The 20,689-nt window shown below is 42.8% G+C and overlaps 1 protein-coding gene across 4 annotated transcripts in view; it reads left to right on the top strand.

Annotated features, from left to right (window-relative positions):
* KIF1B (kinesin family member 1B) overlaps positions 1-20,689 on the top strand; it is a 1,137,443-nt gene that overhangs the window by 604,846 nt on the left and 511,908 nt on the right. For all 4 annotated transcript variants that reach the window (XM_078642264.1, XM_078642262.1, XM_078642263.1 and 1 more), the window contains one exon: positions 12,151-12,236. In XM_078642264.1, coding sequence (XP_078498390.1) covers positions 12,151-12,236 — 86 coding nt within the window. The remainder of the gene's footprint in view (positions 1-12,150; positions 12,237-20,689) is intronic.

Genomic DNA, 20,689 nt, shown 5'->3' with positions numbered 1-20,689 from the left:
AGCAAATATCTTGCAACCTGTTTCACCATCCTCCATGGCTCCAGATAAAAAAGGAAGATAGTAAAAAGTGTTGGCTGATGACAGTAGCATATATCAGGGCAGGTATTGCCCTCATCATCTTAGGTTTCTATGACGGACAGATGTAGCTTGATGTTTCCCCTTTTTCTGAGATCATTCTAGAAAACAAGTGGGGCGTAGGAGCAGTTCTGACAAGCGATGGCTTAAGACTACTTCATTTTGCCCTTTCACCCAGAGGTACACAGTAAAGTGCTGCATGAGCTGTTTGATGGCCAGATGCTCTTTGGTAAGCATGCAAATGACCTACTTGAGGATGTCAAGATGATGCTCATACGGCTTTCTCTGAGGGCACGACAAATTAACCTAACCTTCTGTGGATTTTGGGGCTTTAGGTCCTCTTCTTCCACCAAGCCTCCCCCCTTGACTCTAATCTTTGGTGGCCCCATGAATTAAACACACCCCCCTTACCCAAAGAATCTGTGAAGAATCTTGGAGTCAGATGGGGTACCAGTCTCTCATTTGATAAACAAATCCAAATGGTATCGGCTGCATGTTTTTTGAAAATCAGAATGATGAAAAAATGTATTCATTTTTTACCTAATAACACCAGAAGAACAATCATTCAGGCATTGATCACATCCGATTTGGATTATGCCAATGGTCTTTATATAGGACTCTCCTCTGGCCTTTACCATCCCCTTCAGATGGTTCAGAATGCCGCAGTCCGTTTTGTCTGTGGCATCTCCTTGCGTGACCACATCTCCCCCCACAGACGGCACCTCCATTGGCTGCCGATCAAACAAAGAGCAGAATTCAAGGCCCTGACTCTGACCCATCAAGCTGTAAGGGGAAAGGCCTCTGCATATTTCTCCTCTTCCCTTCGCCCCTACAGCAACACCAGACTTCTTCGCTCCAGCTCAAAGAATTTTCTTGTCATCCCTAAATTTAAAAAGGTACGTTCAGGTAGAAGAACGTTTCAAGTAGGTGCCACCACTCTGGAACAACCTTCCCCTACCCATCCGACTGATCCAAGAAGAACTACCTTTTTGAAAAGCTGTAAAAACATTCTTATTCTGTTAAATCCCATCAAGAGTCAGCAATCAATATACTCACATACAACGAGCGCCGGGACACCCCGTTGGGGTAGCCGTGCGCTATATAAGATACACTAAATAAAATAAATAAAAGGGGAACACTAAAGGGAAGGGCTCCTTACAACAGGCTGTTGCAAAGAAAAGGAGTCGTCTCACAGGCGCAAAGCCAAGACACCCATAACTTAGTGACTTCCTACCAGTGCCTGCAGCATTTTTGAAATTTTACTCTGGAATGGAGGATGATCAACTCAGACCTTCGAGTACTTCAGTTAGCACATTGCAGACATGCTCTGGAGCTCATGCAGGAATGTCCATGTCGACCACCAACCTTGGAGAATCATCATCATGTGCAGCAGTTGGATCAGGAGATTTGCAGGCTCATCCGCAAAGGAGCACTTGTGATGGTTCCCAAAAATCAAAACGCCCATCTTATATCTGTTGGGATTAAACAAGTTCCTCAAGTAACTGTTATTCAGGTGGTCACTGCTCAGGAGGTCCTAACCACAGATTTCTTACCTTTAGAATATTTCCCAGGCTCCAGACTGGGTCGAGAAGGTTTCATAGAAGTGCACCTGCACTCTGCTAGGTGGTTGCGTGGCTCCACTTTGATGTTCTGTCCCAGAAGTGACAGAGCAGATTCACAAATAAGATGTCAGTTCCTTTATTTCCGTGCTTCAAATGCAGGTCGGGAGCTTTGCACCCTTTTTCATTAGTTTGACTGGTTTTCAAATTGAATTTGGATGTGCAACAGAGCAATTTCACCACTCAAAACTAAAGTTCACCCTATGTTGTGACTATTGAAAAATGATGTCGGTAACTGACCTGCATGAGGTGTGCATTTGGTGTTTGGTCTCAGGAACACAACACCAATGTGTGTGATGAACGTGCCCTCATGCCATCAAAAGTGATTCAGAACAAAAAGTGCATATCATCAAACATTGAAAAAAGTCACACACACCATGGAAGTCCCGTTCCTTCTCCAAGTCAAGAGTGTTGACTCATTCCTGCTTTGGAGGCTGATCCCACAACAGGTGTTTTTCACTGTCACTGTTGAAGTCATCCAGTAAGTCGACGTCCCGATTAAAGAGGAAACACTGGAAGGCATAGCAGGTCTCAAACAAATCCAGCCACTCCATCTAAAGAGAAGTCACAAGAGTGTCCAGATGCCACTCCATGTCACTCCCAATCCCCGATTTGAGGAGCGCATTCCGCAGGTGATTCTGGTGTCCTCCAAGTTATCCGGGCCATCTGCGATGCAGCAACAAGTTGAAAACTTAAAGGAGGTGAATTTCTGGTACTCTTCCTGCACCCTCTGGCGCACCTTTGAGTCTTTCATCGGCGCTGGTCCTGACCTCATTGTGCTGGATAGTGATCAAGTGTCAATTCTGGTTTCTAACCCGAATTAGTCTCTACCCTGATCAAGAATGTGCTCCGACTCCACTCCAGCCAACTAGTTCCCGTACAGCTCGATTCAGACAATACACTTGTCCTCAGGGGCTCTATCATCTTTTTGAGTTTGGCTCTGTCCAGTGTACCACCACCCAGAGATGAGATGATGGGGATGAGTTATCCCCCCCCCCCTTATAATTTTAACAGTTTATACATGGGTTTACTGGAGGCTAGCTGGCTTGCTACTTCCCCTGATACAGAGTTGATTCTTCCTCCTTGGGCCACAAACGGATGAGAATACTTTCCCCGATTTGGTAATCAGACATGCTGCTTAGGTCCTGGACCTAAAACTACTTCCTATTGGAGTTCAAGACAAATGTCCTTGCTGAAGTTCTGCAACCTGGACCTGCTTCCTCTGAGCTTTTACTCCTATTCAACAAAGCCCTAACTGAAACTTTAATTGGCCATTAGTTTCGCCCTTTTTCTTACCCACCAGTGACCAATCAATTAGTCAGATGCCACAAGCCAGTGACTGTAATTTTCTTACACAGTATCCTACTTCTGAAAGTTTGATGGTCCAAGCTTCCATCAGCAAGGGGGAACCTAATTTATTCCCAATGACTCTCCCCAGACAGGGAGTTGAAAATGATTGAGGTGTTCGGAAACAAATATTTTCTTGGGCCAGCCTAGCCTTGAGGTTGGTTAAATCATTTAGTCTATTAGGCCATTATACCCATGCCCTCTGGAACATGGCTAGTGAGATTTTGGCAGCAGCCCTGGAAGAGTTTGGGCCTCCTTGGCTCAACCATTCAAGATAGTCAGGATGCAGCCAGATATGTCATTTGTGATGGTCTGTATACAAATGATTGCTTGGGGCCAGTAGTGGACACTAGTGTGGTGGTTTGTTGCCATGTGTGGAAGCAAACCACACTTTTTTCTGGAGATCTGTAGGCTTTCCTTCTGGATGTCTTTTGATAGATCTTGCCTATTTGGCAAAAAACTGATTTATGCCCTAGATAGCTTTCAGGAAGGTAGGGCGACACATTCAAACTCTGCCAGACAGTTTCTTCATAATGTTTCACCCCTTCTGATTGTACTCCAGAGGGTTGGTGATAGGCATCACCAAATCTACCACCCCCACCATTGTTGCAGTCACCTTAGTCCTTGTTTGGCTGGGAATCAGGCAGCCAGTACTCAGGTCACCAAGGGCATCGATCTTTGCAGCCCCCCTACTCTGTGACAGCCACTTTAGTTTGTCCTTACTGGCGCACAACCACTCGGTGAAAGACGTGGTCCAATATTTTCTCCCAGGGTGGCAATCAGTCACACCTGACAGGTCTTCTAGATCATCATGCCCTTCTGTTACTTTCTGACTCACCACAGGTTCCTCCCACATCATGGGGCTTTCAGAGGAGCACCTATCCATCTTACTACAAGTGAAATGAGCTCTACTACCCAAAGGGGCCATCAAGAGGGTTCTGGACTCTGATATAGGGAAAGATTCTTACTAATGCTGTTTATCCGTACTGAAGAAGGGATGTGAACTACATCCGATTTTAGATTGTTGCCCTCTGAAAGCCTTTCTATGGAAGAACATATTAAAAATGCTCGCCCGGGTTCTGTCTCCCCTCGAACCGGGTGATTGGATGGTAGCCATGGACCTATCATTTAATGTGCCTGTCCTGCAGTTCCACAGATGTAACCTGCAGTTCAAAGTTGGCCAAGATCATTTTCAGTTTGCCATGCTTTCTTTCAGCCTTACTACAGTGTTATCACAAAAGTAATGGTGTTGGAAGTGGCCCATCTTCAGAGGGGAGGGTTACCAGTTTTTCCTAACCTCGATGACTGGCTGTTCAAAGCAGGCTTGCTTCAGTCAATAGTAGACCGCCTCCAGACAACGGTGGGCCTCCTGACACTGTTGGGATCAACGAGCCAAACTGACACCTGACTCCTCCTCAGATATTTCCTTTTATTAGAGCTGTCTTGTACACAGTGCAGTTCATGGCCTTCCCTCTGTCGCAATGAGTCTAGGACATATGGGCCATCATCCTGATGTTTCTGCCTCAGACCCTGGATCTGGGGGGGGGGCTCTAAGGCTTCTTGACCTGTTGGCGTCATGCATCATGCTTGTCCACTTTGGCAGTTGGCATATGTGGGCTCTGCAGTGGGATCTAATGTCTCAGTGGGAGCACCAAGGAAACCTGTCGGATAACCTCCAGATTTTGGAAGAGACTGCACATTATCTTCAGTGATAGCTGTTCATCGCAACTTGACCCGCAGTAGACACCTCACCCACTCAAAGTTTGTGGGGCTCTGAGAGGCCACCAGCTACAACAAATTTAGTTTTGTTTCTGTGTAAACTATAACAATATAATAGCTAGAACAAATGTAGAAAAACGATAAGTACTATAAAAATGCTCAGTCTTTCCTAAAATACTTAAATTGTAGTTTGAGATATTTGTAGGTAGGACAACATCAATGAATATGACGAACATGACCATTACTGTGGCTTCAGTCGTATTACTGCCTACCCAGCATAAGCCATGCCGCCCAAATATAACTTGCTTCAGGCATAAATATTGCCGGATTGGCTGTTCTTGTAGCAGAGGGCCAGTGCAACAATACATGATGGTATACAAAAATACCTAAATAAACTATTCATTTATGCCAAATAACACTAGCCTTTGACAGAAAAACATAAAGTGCATTATTGTACCACGACCCCTATGTTACAAAACTCATTTCTCCCAGGGTGTTTATTAAATTTTGGCAAGTAAACTGCATTTGGGAAAGTGCCTACCCTAAATTTGACATTCAAAGTGTGACGTTACAATCGAGGTAATTTTCAGACCCAGATAATTATTTTGCTAGAAAAGGGCCAGTATTCATAGAGGTCTTTGAGAACTCAATCAGTGCAATAAATACCCCTCTTTAGCTTTTATGATTGCATCTGGGCAGATCGTAGCAGGATTATTCAGGTATTCTTTTGACATATACTGCCCGCAGGTTTTATCGTCCACCTTGCCCTGTGGGGATGCTTCCATTATGGTTTTTAAGTATATTTCCCCATAGTGGTTCCTATTTAAATGTAACCAAAAAGTACAGGACTTAATATGATATCAGAAATCGGTTTAATGCCTACTCCCGTATAGAGGGGGAAATAACGGTGCCCAACTTGAATAAGGTCCTAAAAAGCCATTTTTGATTATTTGCGAAACCCTATTGGTATAAACCCAGAGTCCTGCTCCGTGGTTGCTGCACCTACTGCCTCTACCTATTTATTCACTTGTAATATTATGCTAGGAAATCTCCACCAATTTTATGTCTAAGACACAGTATATATCATTAGCTGTTCATTTTAATACAAGTGCTGCATTTTCTTTATGAGCATGCCGGTCTAATTTGTAATTGAAACATATGTCAAGTTTATCGAAAGTTGATACACACTCAAGTTCTTGTCATTAACTGTGAGAAGGTTTCTCAAGGAAGGTGCTGGCTTCATTGTCATTAACTTGGTTTTGGCAGAAGTGATGAGCAAGTATTTCCCCTAACAATATTTCTCACAATCTGGCAGGATCCTAACCGTATAATGTTGTCTGTGAGAGTACATCTGCATCATTTGCACAAAGGAGAATTGTTTTCTTTTTATTGCAGAACTTCTGGACATCATGGTGGTTTTTATCTAGGTATAATCAAACGTCCTTAATAAAAAATACTTAATAATTTTGAAGATAAACACATCCTTAATGTACACCTGAGGTAACTGAGAAGGTATTACTCTATCCCCCATAGGCCCCATAAACAACACATGCATTAATTACCTTAATCTCCAGCAATTCCCTTTCAGTTCCCAGGTTGTCTAGTCCTTGCCATAGTTTAGATCTATTAACTAGGTCAAATGCTGATTTCACATCAATGAAGGCTTTTTCATTATTCTAGTTTATTTCAGACACATGATGTATAGCCTGATTGTCTGGTTTATTTGTCCCTATTCCTTTACGTAAACCAGTGTGTGCATTCATAAGGACTCAGCATCCTGTTGAATAGCTGGTGGCCAAAGACATTGCCTATACCATCTAAAAATTATATTGGCATATAATTAGATAGATCCATGCGACTATCATTCTATTGCCTCTGCATAAGAAGAGCAGAGTTGCACACGCAATGCTGGGATGGAAATAGTCTCTGGGACTAAATGAAATGTTTTTGTTAAAACTTTGGCCCATAGCTTACAATCATCATGAAACATATCGACCAGTACAAAATCTGGCACTAGGACTTTATTGGCTTTCTGAAATAATACTGCTTCCCTATCTCAATGGATTGCTAGGGGTGCTATTGGCTTCACCAATATTATCCTGGTAAATTGAGGAGTCACTAGTGAAACTTACTTACCTGTTGCTTCCATCATTAAGTTTCTTGAAGTGTGCCATCCAAACATCAGCAATAATATGATACTCTTGCTTATTTGCCCCACCACAGTATACCTTGGAGACAAGTGCACAGAGTTTTTCTCAATAGCTGCAGATCTGAACTCCTCCCAGACAGCTATTTAACCCACACATATTTTCTTTTTTAGTTGAATTTTTGATTATCTCCTTAGTTTCTTAAAATGGTCTTCCTTGGATACCACAATATGTCATGATATATAAACATTAAATAACATTCTCTTTTTATCCCTACACAGCATCAAGCCCTACGAGGATGTGGTGTTGACCACAATACAGATAATTTCCCCATTGTTCCATTATAAGCATCCAAGATAGCATTATGCTTGCGATTTTCAGCCTTGACACTAGAATTTAGTAGTTCTTTTAGATTGGGCATTCTAATCAAACCTTGGTTAAAATATCTTTCTCTGTTCAATTTCATATCTCGTCTATTGTTGCCAGGTGCAATATCTAGAATATATGTAACTGTGGTTTTAAAACTTAACTTTACATTAATTACTAGAGGATCATGGTTGTTTTCTAGATGTTGTATGACCCACACATCGGAAATATATTTCCAAATCTCTATAAGACTCTGAAAATTGTCAATTAGGCCTGTTCATCCTCCACATCTAAACGGTGGAGCAGCTGGGCTATCAGACATGGTACCTCTACTTAAAAAATGCCAATTCTGTAACTAATTTGCAAGTTTCTTTTCTTCTTTTCAATATATTGTATCTGGCTCTTCTTGCAAGAACTGGGGCCGCTGTGCCCCAACCTGCTTCCTTCTCAAAGATAACCTCTTCCTAAACTCCCTGCAGGGAGTTTAGGAAGAGGTTATCTTTGAGAAGGAAGCCGTTTTTAAATCACCAGTGACAATAAATGTATATTGGTTTGATGGATTTACAGTGGATTTATTTTCTTTTACCAACTCTTGTAAGATTGTCACATAGACTTGGCTACACAACCAAATGATGGACGGAATGCTGAATAAATCATGCATTCACCCCCAGTCAAGAGATCTGAGTTAAATCCATTGTTCTTTTGCTCACCTCAGTTTGGACCCCACCATATGCAAATCAGTCTTGACCCTGCGCCTCATGGGAACAGTCTAGACCGAACTGCCATGCCATATGGCTGGGTCTAAACTGGGGTGGCATGGTGAGCAAAAGAACAATGGATTTAACCCAGATCTCTTGACTGGGGGTGAATGTATGATTTATTCAGCATTCCGTCCATCATTTGTTTGTGCCTTCCCTGAATGAAGTGCTACCCAATCAGCACAGTGTTGCGTAGGCAACTAGCAGCTTTGCCGTTTTTCTGATGCACTACTAAGCTCATTGATGAAGTTATTGCAATTGCACTGAGGACTGGTTACCAAAATGTTTGAGGTTACAGTTAGGACATCTGGCAGAGTATAGTTATTTATTAAGGACAAGTTTTCTAAAGGAACAATATTGATAGAAGGACCAAGTTCTAAAAATCTGGTTGCTTGTTGCCCACTTTGGCATACCTAAGAAGTCACCCTCTTATAATTGATCACCATATTGGTTCCTATAAATAGTCTTCCTGGTGTTCAATCTAGGCCTTCTTCACTGCTTAAACCAAGACTATATTAGCTATATTTTGGATAGTTGCAACAAGAGTGGGGCTGTCGTGCGTTGTTTTCATTTCAGACTTTGCCGGCTCAAATGTAAATAAGTCAGTGATCGATTTATTTTTACACCCTGCTTTTGGCTTTACACCAAGACCTGTTTTGCTTGTGCTGCATATAGTTGGATCTAGTGTGCTACATCCATCCTCTTTGTCTTCCTAGGGGCACAGAGGAACTAGGGACTTTCGGTAAAGTGCAATTTGTTGTAGGGTTGATCTTCACAAACTTGATGTGCAAGGTTGGATCTTGTAGATCGTCACATTGTAAGATTTCAGTAGCAATAGAAGCTAGACAAACTGACTCCTCATACAGTAAAAAGATAGGTTTATAAACAATTCTCTATTCACAGGTATACTACCTGCCTTGCAACCACTGTGTACTCCCTAAACTCAGCTTACTTAGCGAATGTAATAATAATCATTTGGAAAAAGCAGCGTTAGTATCGCTAATGACCTTGGTGGCAAAAGCAGGCATAGGCAAGCGTGGAGAATGTAACAAGCCAAGTGATTGGGAACAACTGCAAGTACACCACAATAAACTCATCACTAAGCCTTCATCGCCTTAATAGCCAAATTTGCCGCTCAAAATATTTCCCAGTATGCATACACAGTTGCACACTTGCAACCTGGAGCAATGCCAGTATTACTACTGAGCATTAAAAGCTTACTCCAGGATAATAACAACAGGAATGCTATGCAGGCCACCTTACCAGGACCTTGCAGTCATTGGTAGCAGTCCAGTATTAATTAAATGGCATTTGCTCAGGTATCGACTATCACTTGAAGAATAAAATAAGTTATTGAAACGACTTCGCCAACAAACACCAATAACCACTGTGTCCCGTTAAACTTTAATAATGCGACAGCCACGTAGTCCAAAAGTTAACTTTATCAATAAAGAGGTTAGCAGCATGTCACTCCTACTCCACTAGAGCACAAAGCGCAGCCATCCAAACTCGCTTTCACCCAGCCGCCCCTCAGCTTCGCTTTTTGCCTCTTTCTCCTCTGCCACAGCTTTACCTTATTACTCCTTACTGGTCACTCAGGTCAACGTAGCTCTTATGGACTCCAAAGACCCTGTACATCTCCAACCAGGCACTCCCCACCACCAGGAGACCCAGGACCCCTTATCAGGATACAGTCCTAGTCAAGCAGAAGACCCAGCAATAATGGCAAATAACAGGCAAAAACTGGCAGTTAAAATACACCAAGTCCCACTCCTCAGGGCGATCTCAGTGGTTGTAAAGGCTCAACAGAGTGTGATGGCACAAAACCTCCCAGTCAAGGAAGGCAGGGCAACAGAGTAACCAGGATATACGTGTTAATCCAAACGTTGACAGGAGGCACAGGACTGAGAAAGCAGCACAAGTGGAAACTGGAGAGGAGGCAAGAGCACACCCAACCACTTCCGTGATAGTCCGACGCAAGCAGGCCACCCACCTCGTCACTACAGTGCCCACTTTAATCTCTCTGAAGAGGGATTGCAGATCAATTTTCAAGTCTCATCTTTCTGGCTAGTGGACATTTCACCTTCAGCTCATTTTGTACAAATTCATATGTAGATTACATATTCGAAATCCTATAACTCCTGGTTTCTGCAAGCTCTTTCTTAGCAACCATGCAAAGCTGTTTTCATCTGGCTTAGATGACATGCCAGGTTCCCACAATTTTAATTCATTTAGCCAGCATGACCTTCCGATTCTGTAGTTACCAGTCTGAGAAAGGCTTCCTTCCTTTGAATTCACTGTAGGGGGCCTGCATTTTCCTTAGTACTGCAAGGACTCGTGGAATGTCCCTGAATGAGGGACTTCTCTGTGTCATCTAGTCCCTCTTGTTCTTTGTGACTGGGCAGAGCAGATGTCAGGACAAAGATGTCTTCCCGTTTCTCCTTTTTGCTTATGTTTGTTTGGGAGGCCATCTGTGTTGGAGCATGTGTCTTCACTGTAGATCAAAATAAGAGTGAACCTACTTTCGCCAAAAAATGCTGCACTACATTTACAGTCACAGATCAGATAGGTGCAGTAGGTGTGGAGACCATGCGGCGGACTTATTCATGTGGTGTGGGACTGCCTGGTTAGAATACCATATTGAACAGCAGTGGTGTAAATCCTTAAGGTGGCAACGGGGTGACATTTGCAGCCTACCCCACAGGTGGTGCTGCTGGGGGGCGAGTGGGCGAATAAACGAAGTAGGAAATTCCTTTTGTTGTATCTCCTCCTGGCCTTAACGCTGCTTGGCCATAACATTGTTGGCTGTCCCCAAACACCCCCCCCCCCACTCTCCCAAAAGTACACCTCAAACATGTCAGGAGAGATGAGAAAGTGGAGGATGATTTGGCCGCATTGGCAACAATGTTGGCAGATCTACGGCGTGCACAGGAATGTAATAGGGAACTGGACGCTTTGTTGGATGAGAGTATGGAATGATAGCCTTAATGCAGGCTTATATGTGATCTGCTGGAATCAGACCGGGGAAGTTAGGGTCTTACCTGGTTGGTAGGGAAGGGGACCTGCAATAGCTTGAGGGCTCCATGGGGTCTCTGAAACGGAGATCTCCCTAGGTTATGGATACAAAGCTTTGGCCATAGTTCTGTGCACAAGTCAAGACACCGGAATATGTCTGTTATTTCAGAAATAAAGATTATGACAGCGAAGTGAGTGGGAGGGTAGGGGGTTGGGGAATGTTCCTTATCGCTTTTGTTAATTTTGTGCACTCCTTCCATCATTGGGGGACTGCGCACTTGTGGTGGATTTCTACTGCCTTATTTGTTTTTGTGAAAATTAATAAAGACTATATAAAAATAAAATTAAAGAGTGAACCTACTTGTACCGTGGGCCTCTTAAACTTACTTTGGGTATGCACCTGTGTCCATTCCGAGTTGGCATTACTCTCTTTTACCTTGGTGCCACTTCTGGTGTTTATCACCAGATTTGTATGTGTTCCCTGGACTATCCTCTTGACCGTTGTGCACCACCAGACTACCGGCAGAGGAAAGGGGATCTTTAACAAATAGATTTTCCCCTGTGCGCCTCACAGGGCCTGCTCTAATGAGGGATGGCCATTTTGAACTTTCAGTCTCCTGCCCCCATATTGACTCAGATTTTAAACAAAATCTTGAATTAAGTGGCAGGTGGAAATAAGAGTTTGTTTTTTTATCGTCCTTTTTTATGCTTACACGTCCTAAGGGGGAGTAATGATTCAAAGGTTATCCCCACCTGGAGAAATCTTGTTGCAGATCAGTAACTTTTCTGTCCCTGTGACACCCCTTTCTCTTCCTACCCCAAGTTCCTGCTCCCGCAGTTACTAGGAGGTACTTTACAGATTATGGGCAGACAGGAATGACAGTGGGATTAAGGCCCTATTTTCCCATGTGTGTGGTTTCGACACAGTCGCCAGCCAAATGGATATCCTTATTGCCTGTGTGCGAAGAGCGCAAACTAGACTGGTGCCTTTGTTTGGTTACTGATGAATGTCTGCTATTAGCATCAGTTGCACCTCTTTCTGCTTCTTGAGTAAAAATTCAGTAATCTGTGATAATAGAACATTTTCACTGTGTTTTCTCTCAGGGGATGAAGAAGCCCCAGACTATGGCTCTGGTGTCAGACAGTCGGGTACTGCAAAGATTTCCTTCGACAACGATTACTTCATCAAGGTAGGAAACCTGAAATGTGACTGAAATATCACTATTGAAAGCTGCACCTTGTGGTACGTCGGGTGATTTGAAGAAGGTTTACTTTGGGACAGAGAGTAAGTGAATGAATGATAGATTTATTGAGGTTGTGCTACACAACATAGTGTCCCAGTATAGACATCCCAATGCCTGTCAACTACATCGGCCTAAGCTAAGGAAAAAAAGATGGGTTTTAGTGCCTTTGCGAACAAGGCTTCATGGCAGATGGCCTTTAAAGAGTGTGGAAGGAAATTCCACTCCTTAATCGCCAGCACCGACAATGAGCAACAACTGCACCTGACTCTCTGGTAATCGTGTGAGAATTGAAATCTGAGGTTTGGGCAAGTGGTATAGGAATAAGCCACATAAACTGGAAAATGATTAAAATGTACCATTTAAAGTTGAGTACGGAGATCGAGTACAAAGTGAGATAAATATCTTGATGTGTGTCATTAAGTACAGCAGATTATTATGGAGGACCACACAAAAAGAATACAAACCATGTGTAATATAAATTCAATATGTCACTGTTTTTACCTAATTTCTTCCTGTCAGTCTAGTCACTCTTTGAGAGACCATTTCACAGGATATCCTCACACACCTGCCAGGTGTCATGTGTCATCATTGGACAACCCCACGCTCTCCAAAACCATGGTTTGATGGAGGGCGGCCCTACATCCTGGGATCAGGGAGGCACTTTTATCATTAAGAATTTGTAAAACAAATTAAAACCTAATGTGGTGACCTAGTATGAATTTTACTTAGCAGGGTACCTTTTGGTATTAGAAACTGGCCATGGAGTATAGGGGAACAAGTACCCCAACACCACTAAAGTGTCGATGTTTCTGCCAAGGCAGCTTCTAAGAGTCTGCAACATTCATCAGGACATCCACGGGATCCTATAGAAGTATACACCACTTGCGTACACTAATGGAATTAAACAAATACTTGCTACTAGCATTGCTCTCAGGGTCTCTGGTCACCCAAGCTAAGGGTCATCTCTACCCCTTGGAGAAAGGCCCCAGGAACCCTTGTCACACTTACATCAAGGTGCTTTCCTCTCCATTCACCTAATGCTCACAGCTCTTCCAACCAACATTCGTCTGGTTCAGATGACTCTTGGGTTCTAGTTCCCCACCTTGGAGATTGTCCTTTGGTTTTGTAGTTTGATATAAATGCAAAATACAGTAATCATAAGCTTGCTGTTAAATGAGAGCTGGGGATTGAGACAGAATCACAAAGGTGACACAGCGATTGGGTATTGCACAGGCTTGACAGGAAGGATTGGAAGGCTATTCAGAGTTGGGAACAGGTATCAAGATATTGCACGAGCGTGCAATAGAGATTGCATTCATTACTCTTAATATGTTTTCCTCTCCTTGGGAGCCTAAAATGTGGATTTGGAATCTGCTCTGTTGGCCCCCTTTGCTTTGAAGAGCCTGCTTTCAGTTTCTACTTCCAGTCTCTACTGTAACAGTTCTTTTACAGCCTGCTATGATGTCATATTGATGTTGGTCTTGGCTTTAGCTGCAACATTAATCTTCCCACCCCATGGACATCAAAGATGACGCCAGTTGCGTCACTACCTGTGTCAGATCCAACTTTTAGAGAAAAGAGGTCCTTTTTGGAAAAGATAGTTATGCCCTCATATTCTCTAACTAACTGTATAAGGGATGATGATATTGAGGAGGATAATTTACTTCCAAAGGAAACAGTTCAGTATATGCTCATAGACTTCCAAAATGCAAAAAGTTTGGATTCATTGTCAAATACTCCGTTTCTGACTACAGGTGCTCATGTTTGAGTAGATCAAGCTCATTTTAGAGTAGTTATTAAGAAAGCTGCAGAAACACTGAATATTTAGTTATAGATGGTGCAAACAAACACTGCTCTCTTAACCCCTTGGACGCTCATGACGAGCTCAGCTCGTCATGAGCCACGGTGCTCGTGTGCTCATGACGAGCTGTGCTCGTCATGACCGTTGGAACGCTCGCACGCTGGGCTAATTCCCCTGCTGTGCGAGCGTTCTAAAGAAGCGGGTGTGGTCATGACGAGCTCGGCTCGTCATGAGCACACGACCACCGTGGCTCATAACGACCTGAGCTCGTCATGAGCACCGGTGGAATGAGCCCCTCATGCAAGGGGTTAATAAAGATTGTATTTGGCACTCAATTAGCAGATACAATTTTTTCAATCAATAATGATTTATATGTTCATATTAAGTTTGCCTTGGAAAGCCTCAGTCAACACCTCTTGTTGCCAAGTCTGCATCACATAAGCATAGACTGGCACAGACTGATCCACCTTTTTAGTCCGCATCCACAATCCTTGAGCCTGATTATTCAGATCTCTGCTGATAAACACCAACAAGAGGTTATCCAATTCTCTACTGGCAGGTGGCTTGAATAGCACTGGCTAAGTTCTCATCCAGGGGATACTCATAAATAATCGTAATTTATGAATAATCCCCGCCCATGTGCGGGATCCCGGAGCATATAGAAAATACACACACACACATATACACACGCACACACACACACACACACACACACACACACACACACACGCATACACACACACACACACACACACACACACACACACACACACACACACACACACACACACACACACACACACGCACGTGTTTCCAACATGGCAAAAATTACAAAATTACATCGGTTTGCATTGCAAGAACAATACCCTCCTAACCCATAAGAAAAAGAGGAAGCAGTGAGAAATTGTCATACAACAATGCTTTATTGCCTTAAGGAAAGCTTGTAATTGTAGGCGGTTGCCTGTAGGCTGCATAGCAGAGCAATGAAACAGAGAAAAAACTGACACCTTGCCTTTAAGGCTTTCAAGGGTTAGGGTACGGTGCCTTTAAGACCTGCAGGAAACCCCCTGCTCCCATGATGCACCACAGGTGACAGTTAGGTCAGTTCTTTTTGATGGTGTACTATTTACAGACACCTGAGTAGACATGCAATTAACATAAAAACAACTCCAATAATGCTCGTCTGGGGAGGAGGGAGGGTCGCTTATGACTTTGATCTTTTTTCCGGCTCCTTCTGTGAGGATCCTGGAGTTTGAGCTCTTCCGATTTTTGACTGAAAGTGATTTATTTGATATTTTCTCAGACAATCCGACAGATTCGGATTCCTAGAAGCATATTCTACTGGCTTTTTGTTTTTTTCCAATTTTTTTCCAGTCATAATGCCTGCTTTATTTTGGAAATGTCCTTCTTGTGGCAAGACAATGGCACTGTCAGACCCACACTGTGTGTGTATTGTCTGTCTTCCAACTTCACACAACCCTGACCAGTGTTATCATTGCCAGAAGTTTTCCAAAAGGACTCTGCGTGACAGAGAACGTATCAAGCTTCATGCCCAGCTGGAGAAGAACAGAAGCCATAATAGAGGTGAGCATGGAGACTTCAGAGTGCCTTCTTCAAGTAAGCAGCACCGAAAACGGTGTCGTTCCACCTCCCCTGAGTTCAGGAAGAAGAAGGTGACAGAATGTTCGCCATCGAGGTCGAAGAGACCAAGGCACTCTTCAGCGTCGAGGGACGAGTCATTGTCTTGATGCCGAGACTCTCCGCCACATGCCAGTAAGTCGGCGTCGAGGCACAGCACTTCGAGCTCGAAGGCTGTGGGTCCAGAGAGACCTGAGAAAGCTCAGTCGACGTCCAGGCTTCCGTCGACGTCGAGGCATTCTCCGCCACCCTCGAGGGGGTCGGCGTCGAGAGACACAGCGGCGAAGGGCATGCCACGAGTGGACATGTCGACGTCGAGAGCGTTGTTGAGGTCCCATCATTCGACGTCGAGGAGATCGATGCCAGCACGACATCATGGGAGGTCGACGTCCCCCCATTGCCCTCGACGGTCGACGTCAAGGTCCCCACATCGTCGATGACAAGATGGCGTTGCCATAGCAGATCGCCACGCACATCAAAGGTGACGCAGACCTCATCGACGTCGAGGGAAAAAATTGCAGAGGCAACTGAGGAGACCCGTCGCAAGTCAACGTCGAGATCCCGATCGACGTCAAGAGCCCAGTCAATTCAATTCAAAACAGCTTTATTCGGAGTAAAATATACATCCATAAAAGCATTCTAAAACAAACCATAAATAAATCAAAACAAACCATAAATCCATCTGAAATACAATATACAACATTTTAAAATTCAGATTTTTTCCTTTACCTCATTTCTTACTATATAGAGTGCATTAGTCAAGGGAATTTATAGAGGCCTACATTTCATAATTACATTCAAGCTAATGACATATTTTATATTTACACAAGAATGTAAAAATGTTATAAAGTAGAACACCTTGTGCAACATAGATGCATTGTTGTGCAAAAAATCACATATAATTAAAATCACTATAAATTGCAATTTTACACTTTTGTTGTAACAACTCTAGTTATTCTCATCAATATTTTCATATGATAATATTCCTAAGTACGCCAATTCCTTTCTCTTCCTTATTGCGCGTACAATAAAATGTACAACAGTGCACATAATCTTCATATTGTCCGAAGCACATAAATAATTAAAAGCATTTTTATAATTATACAATCTACTGGCAAGAAAAAGGGTCTTAAAATTAATTTCCTTATATCGCTATACAGTGTACAAAATAATATAAAATGTAGTGTAGACTGAGCAGTTTTCCCGTTACAAGGGCAATTCGGTAGCTTATGGAAACCTTTTTCTCTGTCACGAAATGCTACAAAGTAATGTACAGTGCCAAATCTCAACCTCGTCAGGTAGAATCTGTGCTGGGCATTTACAATAGTTTTTAGCTAACTTTGTAAACCCCGAACAGAAGGGATTTGGCAATAAACAGTAACGCTATATTTGTGTTTGTCGTCATCACTTCTAGCACAGTCCATAAGCGAGATAGATCTCAACTTCAAATCAATTTTACTAATATTTCGTATCAATATTGGGTCCCCTTTTTTAAAATCTATCTTGCAATCCATCAATAAGTTGTGAATGTACTCGAGCCATGGGATTTTTTTCCAATTATCGAGGGCCAGGCAATCTTTTATTATATCTGTTGTAAGTTTTGTCTCATCCTTTGCCCACAGCCTTCGCCAGAAAGTGACACCAGCTATTCTAATAGTATAATTTATGTATGGTACGGCCAGTTCTCTATGTACAACATGGTTGGCTGTGGAGCGAGGAACTGCCAAAAGTCTTTTCAAAAAAGTATTTTCTTGTGTTTTCAGGTAATCGGTACTTACTCTTCCCCATATTTCTGCACCGTAGCAGGCCCCAGTCACACACTTTGTTCTGTACAAAGTAAGTATCTCCCTAACTGGCTTGTTTCTTATTTTGGATGAGAATCTAAAAATTCCCTTGACTACTCTTAAAAATTTCAAATTACTAGTATCAATATGTGTTCTCCAACTACCGCCACTATTTAAACGAAGGCCCAAGTAGACAAAGTTTGGCACTCTACCTATAACCACTCCCCCTCCCATTGTGTTGTCTACTCTTATATCTGGTCTTACTACATGTCATAACAAAGGTTTTAGTAAGATTTAGTTGCAAGTCCTTTTATATCATGTGCTGGGAGAACTTCTCAAATAGACATTGTAGACCATTTGCTGTCCTCGACAGGAGGACAGCGTCATCCGCATAGAGTAGTACTGGGGTAGTACGACTTCCTACTTTAGGGCAATCAGCTTTCTGTATTTGCAAAAAGGAGTCCATGTTATAGATATATAATGAGAACAACAATGGACCCAATACACATCCTTGGCGTACACCTCTAGTAACCAAAAAATCCTGTGTACATTCTCCTTTGATCCCAAAACGAACTCTAGAAGTTAAGGAGTTATAGATTTAAGATAGGAATATAATAATTTAATTTGGTGCTCCTATCTCTTTTAAAGTTTGCCACAACTTTGCGTGATTAACAAAGTCGAACACGCTTGTAAGTTCCACAAAGCATAGGTGGAGAGCCCCCTCCTTCGCCAGCTTGTACTTTCCGATAAGGAGTTCCAATTTTAGGCACTGTTCCACAGTCCCCTAACCTCCTCTGAACCCAAACTGGGCTTCTGAGAGAATGTAATTCTCGTCCACCCAGTCTTCTAATCTTCCCAAAAGAATCCTACCCACTAATTTTAGAGTTGAGTCCAGAAAGGATATAGGGCGGTAACAGTTAGCCTTTCCTCTTTCTCCCTTTTTGGAGATGGGTACAATAATGCTTTGGGACCATGATGCGGATATGACTCCTCCCGTAGCAACATTTAGAACATCCACTAATATCGGGGTCCAGAATTCCATATTACTTTTAAAGACGTCAATTGGTACGCCGTCCGGACCAGCCGCTTTGCCGCTGGCACTCTTTGAGAGGGCTAATTTAATTTCCGTCGATGTAATGGGTTCGTAGTGTGTTGGTTCTACTAATATAATGGTACTCTTTAACATTGGAGTGGCTTTACATGCACCAGGATTAAAAATTAACTCAAAATGTGTAATCCAGTCCTGCGGGGGGACTGCAATTAAAATTTTCGGTGTACAAATATCTTTAAAATAAGGATGATCAATAGTATGCCAAAATAAACCTGCGTTACTACTTTCAGCAGCCTGAATTAGACTCGCCCAAGCGTCCTCTCGGATTTCACTTTTCCTATAACTTAAAGCTATTTTGTATTCTTTCCTCAGTAGTCTTATTTTACTACAAATCCTAGGTTTTGCTTTAAGGGCCATTTTTAAAGCCTTGTTTAACTTAGTGCATTTTTCGTTAAACCATCTAGGAGTATTTTCACATGGTTTTTTCTTCTTTTTACTAGTTAGATCTTTTGCTATTTCAGATGTAATACTATAAAAGGCTTTTACAATATAGAAATCTGAAGTGGAGTTATTTAGACAGATATCAATATCCTTTTGAATGTTCCCTTTTATATTTTCCAAAAACAATATTGGATCTACACCGGCCCATTTAATCGATACTCCATTATTTCCTTGTAATGCTAAATATGATTGTATGGGTTTACCCCTCTGTTGATGACCCAAACCAATTCTTAGTTTCAAATTAATAGGGTGATGATCACTAAACAGATTTTCACTAATTATAATTTTCTCAACCAGGCCTTTACAATTTGCTGTTATAATAAAATGATCTATATTTGGCGCACCTCTCTCGCCTACATAGGTTGGAATAGCATTATTACCCCCTGCGTTTTCTGGTTCTAGGACAATGAGGTTATATTTGGAGGTAATAGTATTTATAGCTTCTCCATACAGCTCATGAGGAAAAAGAGATATCCGATCCCCAAAACAATCAATAAATCTGCATTGTTCTCCTATCGGGATACCGCAAATTTCAGAATTAAAATCACTCCCGCCCCCCCCCCCCCCCAAATATATATGACCCGACCAGTTCTCTCACAAAAATCTCTAAATTGGCCTCTAAATCATTGATCACTCTTGACTTGGTACCATCAAAAACATTATTATAAAAATTAATCAAAATGATTGTTTCCTTTCTGAATAAAGCTGTATCAGCTGATGAAATTGTGAATTAGTGTTAACAGCTTTTACTGACCGGGGCTGTAACCGCTACTAATGTTGCTAAACCACCTTTAGCTCTCCCTCACCTAGATGGTTTAGCGTTAGTGCAAATTACTTTAAAACCATTTATAAAAAAGGTTTCCACGTTCCATGTTTCTTGAATCATGATTACGCCGTCATTGTGGCGGCTGTCATGAAAGCACACTCCGCATCCTCGTCAGCTTCAGTTCCTCCAGAAAAGGACAGTAAGCAATTGGACTCTTATGGCAGGAAAATGTGCAATACTTCTGCATCATCTATGAAGATTGCAAGTGCCTCAGCCCTTCTCCGGCGATATGACCGATATCTTTGGGACTCCCTGGCAAGGTTCACCGACAAACTCCCCAAAGAAGATCGGCAGGACTTCCATGAGATCCTGCAGGAGGGTGGTCTAGTAGCTAACCAAGTCATCAGTGTGGCAGCGGATACCTCAGATCTCGCCGCGCATGGCTACTCATATGGCATCTGTTTGTGGTGCCCAGCGTGGCTGCGCCTCACAGGTCTTAAGCCAGACGCACAGAAGAAGATCCTTAACTTTCCTTTTAATGGTTCCTCCTTATTCGGGGCTCATGTTGATGAGAAGATGACTAAGATGAAGACCGAGCTGGATACGGTCAAAGCAGTTGGGCTGGAAAGATGGAAGGAGTTTCGCAAACGCTTTCGTCAGAACGACAAACGTCCCGTCCAACAGAGGGTTCAAACCCCTCAATGGTCCTCCCAGACCAGCAGAGGTCCCAATCCCAGCAGAAGTGCCCTGGCAGAGGAAGGCGGAACAACAAGCAACAGCAGTCCTCCTCCAAGCAGCCTCCCAAGCAGTGAGGCATTGCTTCCTCCGCACCCGTTCGCCACTCCGGTAGGAGGGAGT

Source organism: Lissotriton helveticus, chromosome 5_1 (assembly GCF_964261635.1).
Source record: "Lissotriton helveticus chromosome 5_1, aLisHel1.1, whole genome shotgun sequence".
In the NCBI taxonomy this organism is placed as follows: domain Eukaryota; kingdom Metazoa; phylum Chordata; class Amphibia; order Caudata; family Salamandridae; genus Lissotriton; species Lissotriton helveticus.
The sequence above is the reverse complement of the archived record's forward strand: the minus strand, read 5'-3'. Positions and strand labels throughout refer to the sequence as shown.